Genomic DNA, 13,885 nt, shown 5'->3' on the forward strand with positions numbered 1-13,885 from the left:
ATTTTCAAAACGACTTTAAAAGAACTATATTTAGCACAGGTCTTTCAAAGCTGCACTTCATTTGATAACTGTTTGTAGTCCTGGGTCTTTAAAAACTAACAAAAAATATAATTCACCCTGGATACATTCTTATTTCTCATAGTGAAAGGGTATTATTAAATTTGATAGGAAAGGTGAACTCGAACTACCTGCTAATTTGTGACATCATAGGGAGGTAAGTTGTGCTGCTTAATATTCTCTTATTCAGATAACTGGTGCAAAGACAAGCTGTCAAATACCATTTATGTTGTAGCTATTGTATGAAAATGTTTGTGTTTATTTAGGACATTGTATAGTAATTGATTGATAATTGGTAATTGATTGATGATTTAGGTCTGAAATGATAAGAATGGCAAAATCATAATGATAATGATATTATTTGAGTCCACTTCTTTTCCCTTTTCTCAAAGTAGGATTTATACCAAAAAGCAAAATTTGTGCCTACCTAAAAGATCCTTTCTTACTTTTAATTCCTACCCAAAATACTTACCTGCAGTTATTTTATTGAGCAAGGACATTTAAAAGACTATTAAAATTCAACCATACTTTGCTTAAACAATTTGAATGATTAACTATAGTAATTAGCTTTGAGTAAATTCATAAAATAAATAGAGCCTTGCTACTTCATAATTAAATAGAACCCCAACTTCCTGCATCTAATTCTGTATTCAGATGATCAGGGGTGCTATTTTAAAGTACTTTCAGGAAATGGGTGTAATGATTTTGTTGTTGTTGTTGTTCTTGCATTATTAATGAACTTTCATTCAGACTACAGATTGGCAATTGGAGTTGTTAGATAAAGGGAAGTGAGTATACGAATTTTCCTAATAATATATACCAAAAAAAAGGCCTCCCCACTCCTATCCATCCTCTAGAAGCTTTACTGCTTCTTATAATAACATTTTAAGTACTTTTTTATAACAACATAAGGTGTAAATAAGTAAATATTGTTATTTCCTCAAGCAACTGAGCTAGATTAAGCCTTACTAATTTATATCAATAATTGCAAATTGTATAGAAGCTAGTACACTTAATTCCTTTTTAATGTTATTTGCATATTCCAAAATGTGCATTTCCAAGATAGGAACAAACTGATATATTAAATTTTTTTAAATGCTGGTTGGCTGGAAAAGGAAAGAGATGACACACTGCTGTTGGTGCAGATAGGTTTATGACATGGCTCTGAAATATGTTTTATAACTTCAGTGTGCCATTAGATACATCTGAGCTTAAAGATATTTCCCTTTCCTTTAGTTTTCCAGTCATAAATTTTATTTTCACAAAAGAACCACATCTTGTCAATTATTTTGTGATGCTCATAATGGAAATTCCTGAAACATTAAGAATGGAATCTGGTTTTAGAGTCTTTTCGGTGATTCTCATCAATTTATAGATTCTCTTACTTTATTCTGTGAGATACTGGTCCTGAAAGATGTTCCATAAATAAAGGTTTTTAAAAATATATACTAAGACCCTGTCTAGGAGTATTGCAGTATGCGTGTTAACATGTTCAAAGCTCTGAGAAGTTCTGCAGGAAAGCAAACTTTTATTCATACAGTCAGCCCCCAAACTTTATCTGTTGTGCTTTCTTTTAACATGATCCCTCTTGACCATTTTCTGAAATGTTTTGGCCAATACTATTTCAGATAATATAACTGTGCTTAAATGTCAATTTTCTTCATTCTTTCATCTTTCCTTAGAAATGATTATCAACTGAACTCTAAAGCATGTAAATAAGCCCTTTTGCATGAAATTCAGGCTCCTTACAAAAGAGGGATGAGTAGCAGATATTACATTCAATAGTTGACGTCCCCGACACATTATATGACTAGGATACATAACTAGCTAGTCAGTGGCCGTGATAGAATGAGGTCTCCTGAGTTTTTCTGTACAGAATCCCCTTCCTTACATACATCCCTATATTAATACTGTTTATTCATCAAGTATCATTCTGCTCCCACAACAAAAGCCCTGAACCTTAGAGGACATCAAATCTCTTCTCTTTCCTCTATCCTATTCCTCCTGCCCTGAGGCATCTCAGAACACAGGACCACCAAACAAAGAGTTAACATGGACATATCATACTGAATAGAAACGATTGGAATTTGTAAAGTTAATGCTTTGAAATGTCAGCTTTAATTAAATTTGACAAAAGCTCTTGAATACCAACTGTACCAAGGAACCAGCTTCAAAATTTGGAACAATAAAGAAGAATAAGGCATGACCCCACTCCCTAGGTGTTCACAGTCTCCTTGAAAAGAAAGACAGACATCTAATTATAATAAGACATTATATATACTATCATTTGCTATTTCTTAAGTTGCTTTGACGATGTAATTTATTTCCAACTGTTTATTCAATTGGCATCATGTGGGACTGGCAAACACTCGTTTTCCACTTAAATATTTTATTGTCTTAAACAGAAAATAAGTAGAAAATCAATTTTTTTATTTGTCTGATGACATGATTAATGATTTCTAGATCCAGTTTTCATGTTGTCCAGAATCCTACTGATATTATAAGAATTGGTATACTTGGAGATTTTTAACTAATTTAACTACTTAGAAGAGTGGACAGTGGTCACTCTGCGTCTCATCATTCTCCTAAGAGAGATTCTTAGCAGAGGTTAAAAAGCTGACATCTGATATTTCATATCTGCAAAGAGATGCTTCCTCATTAAAAATATAAAACATGTTTAATGTCATTTAATTTAATATCACTTTTTGTTCTATCTACAAATTATATTTTATTGGAACTACTGTGTGCTGTATACTTGTAGAACATTTGACAAACATCAGTGCATTTCATAATTTTAAGTCTGTAGTTACAGGCAGGATACAGTCTCATAGCCTCCTCTTTGCCTTCATCTGTATTGAGCTTATATTCCTGGAGGCCACAGGCACAGACTTCTCCAAAGCCAGTAGTCTCTCTTTCAAAGATAAACTCAAGAAGTAATCTAATTTTAAATAATGGAAGTCTTTTTCAGAACTGTAGACATTCATGGGCAAAAACACACTTTTACCTCTAGGGAAAGGTCAGCAGCAAGCCCCACCCAGATCTTTGCAGGGGCCTTGCTTTAATACACTGGTTTCATTCTGTTCGCAGAGCACCTTTAAGTGCAGCTAGAATATCCTCACGAGTAACTTGTCAAAAGTGAATGTGGGCCAAGATTGTATTCAGTTCTCACAATATTAAAAAAACGGGGCTATGGGTTATTTGGCAGTGTTTCTAAACTGATTATCCAAAACAGAGGCTCAGCTTGATGCCAATTCTTTACATGAACTGCCAGACTAAACAAGTACCTTTTGAGGTTCATCCATCACAATTTATGATACATTAAGCTAAATCTAATGTTCTCTCAGGCTGGTGTTAGGGGATTTTCAATAGTCAGACTAAGAAATTGCATTTGGGAAAAGGGATTTCTCCTTTCTTTTTACGTAGAATTTCTTTAGTTCTATAGAGTCTTGTTATGTCTATTGGATTCTTGTTATACTCTGGTACTAATCGCAGATTGATTTTAAGCATTTGAAATCTTAACTGGTTAGCAGCAAATGACTTTAAATTAACATTGCGTGAACTATTGTAAATTATTCGCTGAAAAAGAGTGTTTAATTATAAACGAAGAAACCTGCTTCCCAGTTGATTAACTATATTAAACACTTTATATTTTCAAAGCTCTACACTATTGCTAATAAGCTGTTTCTCACAGTGGGTCTCAGAGGGAGCCTAATACTATCACCTCCTATTTTTATAAATGATGCACTTGACCCATAAAAATTAAATTGCCTATATTGGACCACATAGAAATGAAAAACTAGACTTAGGTTTCATGATCTTAATGTACCTGTGCTTAGTTTACAGAGCCATGCTTTTAGTTTTCTGAAAAGCCGAAGTTAGAAAATCAAATAAATTTAATTGCACTTACTAGAGATGGTGACGTGCACGCACGCGCAGGATTTCTTTTTCCTTAGAGCTTTTCTGTTCTGTATGTGAAAGTAGGTGTTCTGTTATAGGGTAACATAAAACAAACTCAGTGAGATGGCTCTCCAGTCAAATGATCCATGCTACTTACTCTGATGTTCCTTAACTTTAGCTCACTTGCCAGACTGACTTGTCCCTCTTCCTTTTTAGAATCTGTCATTTGGAAGACTAATGCTATTGACACTGGACAAGTTATAGAGTGGTCTGATACTGAGAAAAGCACGTATTTGTAGCAATGAGTTCATTTTAAAAGCCCACTTGATATTGCTTTCTATAAAAAAATATAGTTGTATATCATATTGAATTTTATTTATTAATCATTAGATTTATAATCTTTAATTTTTTTTTCACTTTGGATTTTGAAAGTTATTTTCCATGAATAAAGCAGTTTGTAACACATAATATATATTGTGATTTTATGTTGTTGGTTTTTTAAATCCGTGGTTTTGGATTGTTTTTGTTAAGTCTATCTAATCTAATGAGTTTTCAGTTCTCTCAATAGCAGTATCAGTTTAATATGTCACTACGCAGGGAACAGAGCTAGAGAATAGTAACTGCCTAGTTAATAAATGGTAGTCACTAAAACATCAGAATTTTTGTTTGTATATGGCCACCAACGTAATTTTGGAATGAAATTTATTCTAACTGTATCTCCATATAAAGCTATTAATAAATTAATATATACATTTAAATTTTGAAAATTAAGAATTGTCTGTTTAAAATTTTTATTTAGGCATATCATTTTTCTATAGAAATAGAAAAAGGAAAATTCTTACCAAATAAGAGGAAACTCTTTTGAATATTATGGTGCTAACAAAAGTAAATGCTCCTTGACATACTATTTTTTTAGGACTGTTAAAAAAAAAGAAAAAGGGCGCCTGGGTGGCTCAGTTGGTTAAGTGACTGCCTTCGGCTCAGGTCATGATCCTGGAGTCCGGGGATCGAGTCCCGCATCGGGCTCCCTGCTCGGCAGGGAGTCTGCTTCTCCCTCTGACCCTCCCCCCTCTCATGTACTCGCTCTCTCTCATTCTCTCTCTCTCAAATAAATAAAAATTTAAAAAAAAAAGACAAAGAAAAAATATTACATGATATGGTTTACTTTGTGTTATAGAATTTTAATTGCAGGGGTGCCTGGGTGGCTCAGTCAGTTAAGCATCTGCCTTTGGCTCAGGTCATGATCTCAGGGTCCTGGGATGGAGCCCCGCATCGGGCTCCCTGCTCGGCGGGGAGTCTGATTCTCCCTCTCCCTCTGCCTCTCCCCCAGCTTGTCCTCACTCTCTCGTGTGCTCTCTCTCTCTCAAGTAAATAAATAAAATCTTAAAAAATTGCATTTGAATTACATTTGAATTACATGTGCACAATGTGCTACAGAAATTTAATCATTTGAATTATATGTGCACAATATTATATACCAAATATAATAGCCAAATATAGGCATTTTCAGCACATTTATCTTCCTAGATACAAAGTCTTATTTCAGTGCCAATAAAAATATAAATGTATGGCACTGAATAATAGAATGACATAATTTCTCCTAATTTCATTTACAATCATGTACAGATAAAGATAGGGTTAGAAATAAATAAGGTTCACAAGTTGCATTTTATTGTGGAAAAATGTAATGAATAACAATAGAAGAATGTGATTTAAATATTTGTTTTTTGGTGTTTTCATTAAGATTGAAGCTTTGCATCTTTTCTAAACAATATATTTTTTAAGATTTTTAAGTAATCTCTACATGCAATGTGGGACTAGAACTCACAACTCTGAGATCAAGAGTCTCATGCTCTACCAACTGAGCCAGCCAGGCACCCCTTCTAAATAATATTTTAAAGGATTCTCTGACAATCAAATTTCTTCAAACTTCTAATATATACTACGTAGAGTGTGGTTTTTCTGGACATGAGTATCATAAAGTTTGGATGGATAAATCGGACTGTAATCGATGAGTACACAATTTGCTGTACCAATATATGAGGGTAAGGGTTATGTCTACTTTGTTCATCGTGTGTAATAAGGGCCTTATCTAGTACCTAGTCATGAACAGGAGCCCTATACATTTTTCTTGAATAAAAAGAAAGATATAAACATCATTTTTGATATTCATTTATCTCTCCTCACTAAAATGCAAACAAAAAAGCAGATGAAAATATTTGGGGCTGACGAGTAAAAAAAATTTAAAAAAATTTTTAAGATTAAAACTGCATTAAGCTCTAGTGCATTCTTATGTAGTTCTATAGATTTCCATGGTATTTCCTGGCCTTAATGGAATGAACTAGGGAAAATCGGGTTAAACTCAGCAAAGGTTACCCAGAATGCAGTTAGAAGGCCTCCACTATCTGTGGGTCTTCTAAATTCACGTCATTTTTGCCAGTGTCATTTATATATGGTTTGATGGTAAAAGTGAATGGTCAATATTTTATTCTAATAATTATGTTGCCACACATATGCTACATATTGTCATATAGGGATATAAAGTGATATAAAGGGAAAGGGAAAGGAATAGGATGTTAGTAAAGAGAAGAATGTGTGTCTAAGAATCACTGCCAGGAAAAGGAACAAACCCTATTGTTTATTGAATCCCACAGTATCATTCAAAGTTCAGAACTGGCGCCCTTAGGAGACCAGTAGATGCTCCTCCAGAAGCCTCTGGTAGTCATCACTGCTGACCCAGGCTGTGAGAACAGTACTGACCTTGCACCCAGAAAGCACTGCTGTTAGGATACAGACACAGCATGTTTTCCAAACCATCTGCCGAGAGGTTCCTCTGGCCATCTGCATGAGAGAGCCAGCAAACAGTTTCAACTGGAAACATCTATGTATGGTGGAATAGAACAGTCACAGCAAATGTTTTGAAAACAGTTTTCTTTTTCAATTCAGATTATTTCAATCTATGAAAATGCATTATGAATGTGAACTGACTCAATTCTTACCAAACTAGTTTTGGTCAGCACGTAGATAAAATCGTAGAAGAATTTTCTTTAATCTGACATTTGTGCAATATTTGAGTTGTCTGGGAAATTGTGCCCTCATTAAGTGATGGCATAGATATCGAATTGGGCTTAATGATCCATATTATTACTTTTAACTCTAATACTTAATGATGTTATATAAACAAGTTGCATCATTTGTTCAAAATTCAATGGCAACAATGTTTAAGTATCACATATAGACTTAAATCATCTTTTATGTCACTGGAAGATATTACCCAATTTATAAAAATCACTGCTTAGAGTCTCTAAGTGACTTAGGTCTTCAGATATTTCCAGATTATTTGAATGAGGTTTATCAACATGCACCCTACCTAGGAATAACAAAGAAACATATATACATTTTATTTCATTTTGTTTTACTTTGTTTCAGCTCAGAGATGATTACCTAAGTGAATGAATCTTTAACATTGTGGAAGTAACACTAACTACTTATGGAACTTTTATGTTTTAGCATTAAAAAAAGGACGATTTTGGATCACACCAGATCCTTATCACAAAGATGACAACATCCAGATTGGGCGTGAGGTGAAAATATCTTGCCAAGTAGAAGCTGTTCCTTCTGAGGAGTTAACATTTAGTTGGTTTAAAAATGGTCGCCCATTAAGAAGTTCTGAGCGGATGGTTATTACACAGACTGATCTGGATGTCTCCCCGGGAACGACAAACTTGGACATCATTGATTTAAAATTCACGGATTTTGGGACATACACATGTGTAGCATCTCTGAAGGGAGGAGGAATATCTGATATCAGTATTGATGTTAATATATCCAGCAGCACAGGTAAGAAGCATATTTGTGATACAAAAGATGTTCACATTGAGAATAATTTCTTTATGTTTAGCAAACAAAAGTCTTCAGCCATGCTAAGACTTCATTCTTATTCTTTAAGTTTCCTAAAACCAAAATCTAACATTCTGAATGCCCAATAAATATCACGTTAAAAGTGATATTTTTATTTTGATTTAGATTTACATGAGATTTCTATTTTTGTTATTTCTATTTGTTATTTCTATTTTGATTTAGATTTACATGAGATTTTATAGAAATACTGAAAATAAAAGTAATAACATTGGCGATGATAGGTATAGGCTTCCAGATTAAATAATAACAGTTTTTTTTTAATTAACTAGGAAACCTCTATAGACTCTAAAATTATATTAATTAATAAAGTTAAACAACAAATGCCTAAAGAGCTAAGACAAATTTTGGAAATGTTAAACAAACAAAATATTTAATCCTAAGAAGAAAATACAGATTTATAAGAAGTGTATTTTCCACCAATGAAAACCAACAATAAAGGTGTTAAACTTGTAATCAGATATAACTTTCTGAAGAATGTTTTGATAGAATCTCTTCACAATGAGAATGATTAAATAAAAAAATATATATTGGAGTGAAATTCCTTCTTTTAAAGTTAGAAATGAAAAATGTTACCCATTTTCTCTCAATTAAATGTATAGATGAGGTAAATTATAGGATTATGGCATGGGAGGACATGCTAGCTTACCTCTTAGGATGTTTTAAAGCCCTGTGATTCTGTGAACTACAATCAGTGTGCATCCAGACAACACTTTATTTGTTTTGCCAGCTTGTTACCAGACCGAATTTCAATTTAGGATTTCTATATAATTCGAGGGTGAATAATAATGTGTTGAAAACATAGAGCACACGTGTAGCCGGCAGACATACTGTTTTGAGAACATTTAAACGGCTTTTCCTTTCCAGTCAGGTAGCATTTTGACTTTCATCCAGTAATGGATTGACCTGTGATTTTGTATCTTCTCATGATTCTAAGTTGCAGTGCATGCTGGATTGATTTTACTCCTTAAGGGATATAAGTCCATTCTTCAGGCTGACCAAATGTGCTTACTTTTCACATTCTGTATTATTTCTAAGAGAGAGTCCATTTTTATCAGCTACCGTTAATGTAAAAGGAGGTTAGAGTGATGAGAGTTACTTGTGTTTGAACAGATATCCCTTTCTAGGAAAAATAATAATAATTGATAATAATAATAACTATTTGACTAATAACTGTTATCTAACCTTTATTTCCAAATCAGTGCTAGCACCAGGAGATGGACTCATTTTAGGATATCTAATAGAAAGCTCTTGATGTGCTTGGTCATCATTCATTGAATTTTTCATTCAGTCAACAAATATCCATTGATTGCCTACGTTAGTGTGCTAGGTGATATCCCACAGTGGTATTTCCTGTCAGAATGACAACAATTTTGTAAGATCCAGGATTATCTGTCCTTATGTATGAGGGGCGATTTTCCAGAATTATGAGCATTGCTTTTTTGTTTGCTTGTTTGCATGTTTTTGTTTGCTTGTCATTGCTGTTGTTTTCAGAACCAGTGACACAAACCCAGATCCAAATAATTCAGGCTGCTTTTGAAACAGGCTTGTCTGATGATAGCACAGTTCATACAACATTAAACTTAGACGAAAGAGGAAGCATAGAATGGGTAGAAGAAAGGAGCATTATATAATATCTACAAAATTAGTTAGTATACGACTTACATTACCCACTTCAAACTCTGTACTGTAAATGGCAGAGAAGATAATTAGCATTGATTCGTGAACTTTCTAAAAATCCTAAAAGAAAAATGCCAAAAAATGATCAGAAAAGCAGAATATATTCGAGAAATGCCTCTTAGTAATAAAAGTTTACTTGTAATGAGTAAAATTTCTTAAATGATTATTATTCTATCTGGTTACCAAAAGTAGCAACACTAGAGATAAAAGAGATAATATGAAGTCCTCTTTCAAAACACTCCCCTTTGCTGTCCCCCACCCATCTTAGACAAACCTGGTTATTATCTGTCTCCTCCTTGGAGTGGAAGCTCCCTGAAGCCTGGGTCTTTGTCAGTATTGTTCATTGTTGTAATTTCTGCATTGGAACAATACATGGTACTTCGAAGGTATGCAAAGGTAATGATTAAATAAAGAAATGAGCTAATTTATTCACGTAGCTTTCCTTTCTAGGTTTTCTTTCCTCCTGTTTCCTCTGAAACATAGGCATTTGGCATCTCTCTTCCTGCTCTTGTAATTCCCTACTGACTTTAAGAAAAGTTGTTCAGCATACCAATTTATACTGTGATTTAAGATGTTATCACTCTTAGGGGCAGGAATGGTTCCATCATTTGTGGTGTCCAGTGAAAATATGAAGCAGACCTCTTGTTCAGAACTTGCTAAGAATTTCACGATGGCAACATCAAAGCATTAATTTAAGCGCAGGGCCCTTCCAAGTGAGTCTGCATAGGTGGCATGGTCATGGGGCTGGTGGCCTGAGCAGGGGATTGTATTCTGATAGAAAGGCCTGGAGAAGATGTTTAACCCAAAGGATGAGTCATTGAAGGTAATCACATATTTTATCTTTATGCCAAATCTAGCTTTGATGTTCTGTTTTGATTACAATAGAATGGAATACCAGATTATAATATAAAGATTTATAGATCTGAGATTGTGTGATCCAACTGGTATCGAAAAAATTATTTTCATCCTCACATAGTAGAAGACTACACTTAAAGCAGTGCTTTAATATGAAATACAGGAGATATTCCTGGGGCTAGAGTTTGAACAGTGAGAATGAGCAGACTATGACATGGAGGAAAATCTTGGACTCCATTAATTCTGTGACCCACACAGGAAGATTCAGAGGAGATTCCCACAGATTGGACGAGTAAAGTCGAAGAGGAAGAAACTACTGTTAAGATATAAGTAAATATGTGGGGGACCTCTTAGATTCTGGATTTGCTAGTTCTATTATTACTATTTTAGGGAATTTGGGATTGACCAAGTGGTCAGTAATTTTGTTATGTGTTAGACATTTTCTGTATGTTAAATGTACGCTATTTAGGGTGACATCCTAAACTTAAAAAAAAAACCCTAAACCTTTTGTTTGTCATACAAAATCTTACATTGAATCCTAGTTGCTCCCATGTTTAAGAGACATATAAGAAATTTATTAAGATGAGAGTGAGGCCCCATAAGGCACTTCTGCCTAATACAGTTAGAAAACCTTTTTTTTTTTTTTTAAATGACAGCCACATCTCTAGATATACTTTGGAGGACTTTTAAAACTAAAATATAAAATATTTCAGGAAGGTAATCCTGAGTAAATCCAGGTAAATCCTAGTTTACAGAATTATTAATATTTTTAAAACATAATGATTTGATTTTAGAAAAACTGAAGAGAAAGGCTACATGTATTTTGGAGTTTGTCTCATACATTTGGTTGAATAATACAAACTATGATATGTGATGATAGATTATATCTTATTTCCACATTAATTCAACGTTAGCTTTTTTTTTGTCCTAACTCTATAAACGTTCAAATTATTTTATTGTAAGTATTTGTTGTTTTGTTGATTCAAAATCCATGTTTCTGGCAGATTCTTCTACTGCATTATTGCTCTGTTTCTGGTTCCATGTCATATGATGATGGACAAATGGGCCTTGCTCATAAGGACTTTACTATCTAAGTTATCAGATGACATAGAAATTAGGCCCAGTATATAGTGGGAAGGAAGCTGTACTTAAATTTGATCAGACTTCTGTAGTAATTGTGAATGTTTTCTTCAATATTGGCCCAGGAAAGTTTCAGAGGATAATGACATTTGAATTAAATCTTGATGGAAGTAGCATTGTGATAGAGACAGTGGAGGGAGGGGACAGCTGGCAAAATCTACAGGATGAAGAAAGTCCCAGGGATATTAGGTGATTCTTCATGTTCTGCTTTTACTATAGGATTAATATTAATTGATATTAATATAAGCAAGTTATATTAATGGAATTAATTAATTAATTTATAGTAACTTATCAGTTAAAAATAAATCTTCTGAAATTCTCATTGTTACAATTCAATTTTGTTAAATGAAAATCTTCCACGCCGAAAAATGCATGTGAATTTAAGCCTAAAATTTCAGCAACACTTAAAATCAACCCTTAAATTATTTTCACCTGATTGTTATTCATTTGAACAAATACAATTGTTATTATAGATATTTAATTTTCAGAAGGTTTGCCGAAAAATATTCCATTGCTTCCTCCAGTGTTGTTCTGTGGCAAAGTCTTTAGGTACTTGTTAGCTTGCATGTTCTCCTCTGCATGACCTGACAAACTTATAGGTTTATAGGAAACACAGAAGCATCTGCATCATGCTCAAAAATATAAACTGTGAGACTGGGCGGAATTCCCAAGGTGAGACATCTGGTGGGCAAATAGAGCAGAAGACTCAATACAGATCTGATTATTTTTTTCCTCGCTTATTAGAACACAGGAGCATTTTGTATAGCAGAAAATTGAACTACACTTAGGGAATTAAAGCAGAGGCAACAACATAAGCATAGGTGCACAGAGGTGACCAAGTGAGAAAATCAGTTTGAAATTTTAGCTTTGCGGGTGCCTGGGTGGCTCAGTTGGTTAAGCGACTGCCTTCGGCTCAGGTCATGATCCTGGAGTCCCGGGATCGAGTCCCGCATCGGGCTCCCTGCTCGGCGGGGAGTCTGCTTCTCCCTCTGACCCTCCTCCCTCTCATGCTCTCTGTCTCTCATTCTCTCTCAAATAAATTAAAAAAAAAAAATCTTAAAAAAAAAAAAAAGAAAGAAATTTTAGCTTTGCTGCTGAGTACCTGACTGGTTACTATAATTGTGATGATTAACAAATGTCTGTACAAGTATTCACATCAGTGAAATAAAAGTTCTTGATAACGTAGGGAGGTGGTACACAACTAATAAGAATAGTTAATGAGCTGGAAGGCAAAAGAAAAATATAATTAAGTCCAATTCACTGATTTGCTTCTTTGCCCTTTTCCAGTTAAGGAAGATTAGCAACTCATGAAATTCTGCTGATTAAAACTAAGTTCTGTAGAATGACTATAGGTGAATGATAGACCCTTTTATGTAACAGGAAGCCGTAAGTAAAACCCACACATGTAAGATCTGACAGTGCTTTGATCAGAGGAAGCTTCCATGCAGTCAGAAGTTATGTAATTGCTTCCTAAATTACTGGACCCAGAAAAAATCATTTTCTTCCTTGACTCCAAAATTATGAAGTTCAATCCATAACCTCTGAATTAATGGTGAACAGAGGCCAGCCATCTTTTTCTGTAAAGGGCCAGATAGTAAATATTTTCGGCTTTGTAGGATATGTGGTTTCTGTTGCTACTATTCTACTCTGCTATTACAGTGGGAAAGCTGCCACTGACAATAAAATGAATGAGCACGGCTATATTCCAATAAAACTTTATTTACAAAATTAGGTGGTGGGCCATATTTTGTTCACAGGCCATGGTGTGCTAATCTCTAACCTAGATTTTGGAACTCTATTAAGAATTAAAATAATAACAAAACTGAATTCTGTGGACATATTAGGAAACTCAGTTAAACCCACAAATAACTGTTATTTGTGTATACAACCATTAATATATTTTCTATAGATTGACGCAGAATCTCAATCTTTCTCTATTCCTCATTCATTTGTATATCTTGAGTCCCTTGTTAAGCTGATCATTGTCTGCTAGAGCGGTCCGAGTTCTAGAATTATACATCAGGGTCTCCTGAGATTACTTGAAATTGCTCAAGTCTCATTCCTAACATACAGTATTTTCTGCTGCCATTCTATTCTGGTTATGACCTCTTCCACCTATCTTGTATCTGTTTCTACATTTTTAAAAAATTTTTTAATTAACATATAATGTATTATTTGTTTCAGGGGTACGGTCTGTGATTCATCAGTCTTACACAAGACACAGCGCTCACCATAGTATATACCCTCCCCAATGTCTGTCACCCAGTCACCCCATCCCTCCCACCCCCTCCATCTCTGGGCTGGGCTACTAATTTTCAATATAGTTTTTTTTTTTATG

General features: G+C 34.2%; 1 protein-coding gene across 1 annotated transcript in view; it reads left to right on the plus strand.

The window, feature by feature from the left end:
• Positions 1-13,885, plus strand: part of MDGA2 (MAM domain containing glycosylphosphatidylinositol anchor 2) — a 797,493-nt gene that overhangs the window by 574,068 nt on the left and 209,540 nt on the right. Inside the window, exon 7 of the mRNA XM_034992713.1 lies at positions 7,465-7,794. Coding sequence (XP_034848604.1) covers positions 7,465-7,794 — 330 coding nt within the window. The remainder of the gene's footprint in view (positions 1-7,464; positions 7,795-13,885) is intronic.

Source organism: Mirounga leonina, unplaced genomic scaffold, assembly GCF_011800145.1.
Source record: "Mirounga leonina isolate KUSES-001 unplaced genomic scaffold, KU_Mleo_1.0 Mir_82, whole genome shotgun sequence".
Classification (NCBI taxonomy): Eukaryota; Metazoa; Chordata; class Mammalia; order Carnivora; family Phocidae; genus Mirounga; species Mirounga leonina.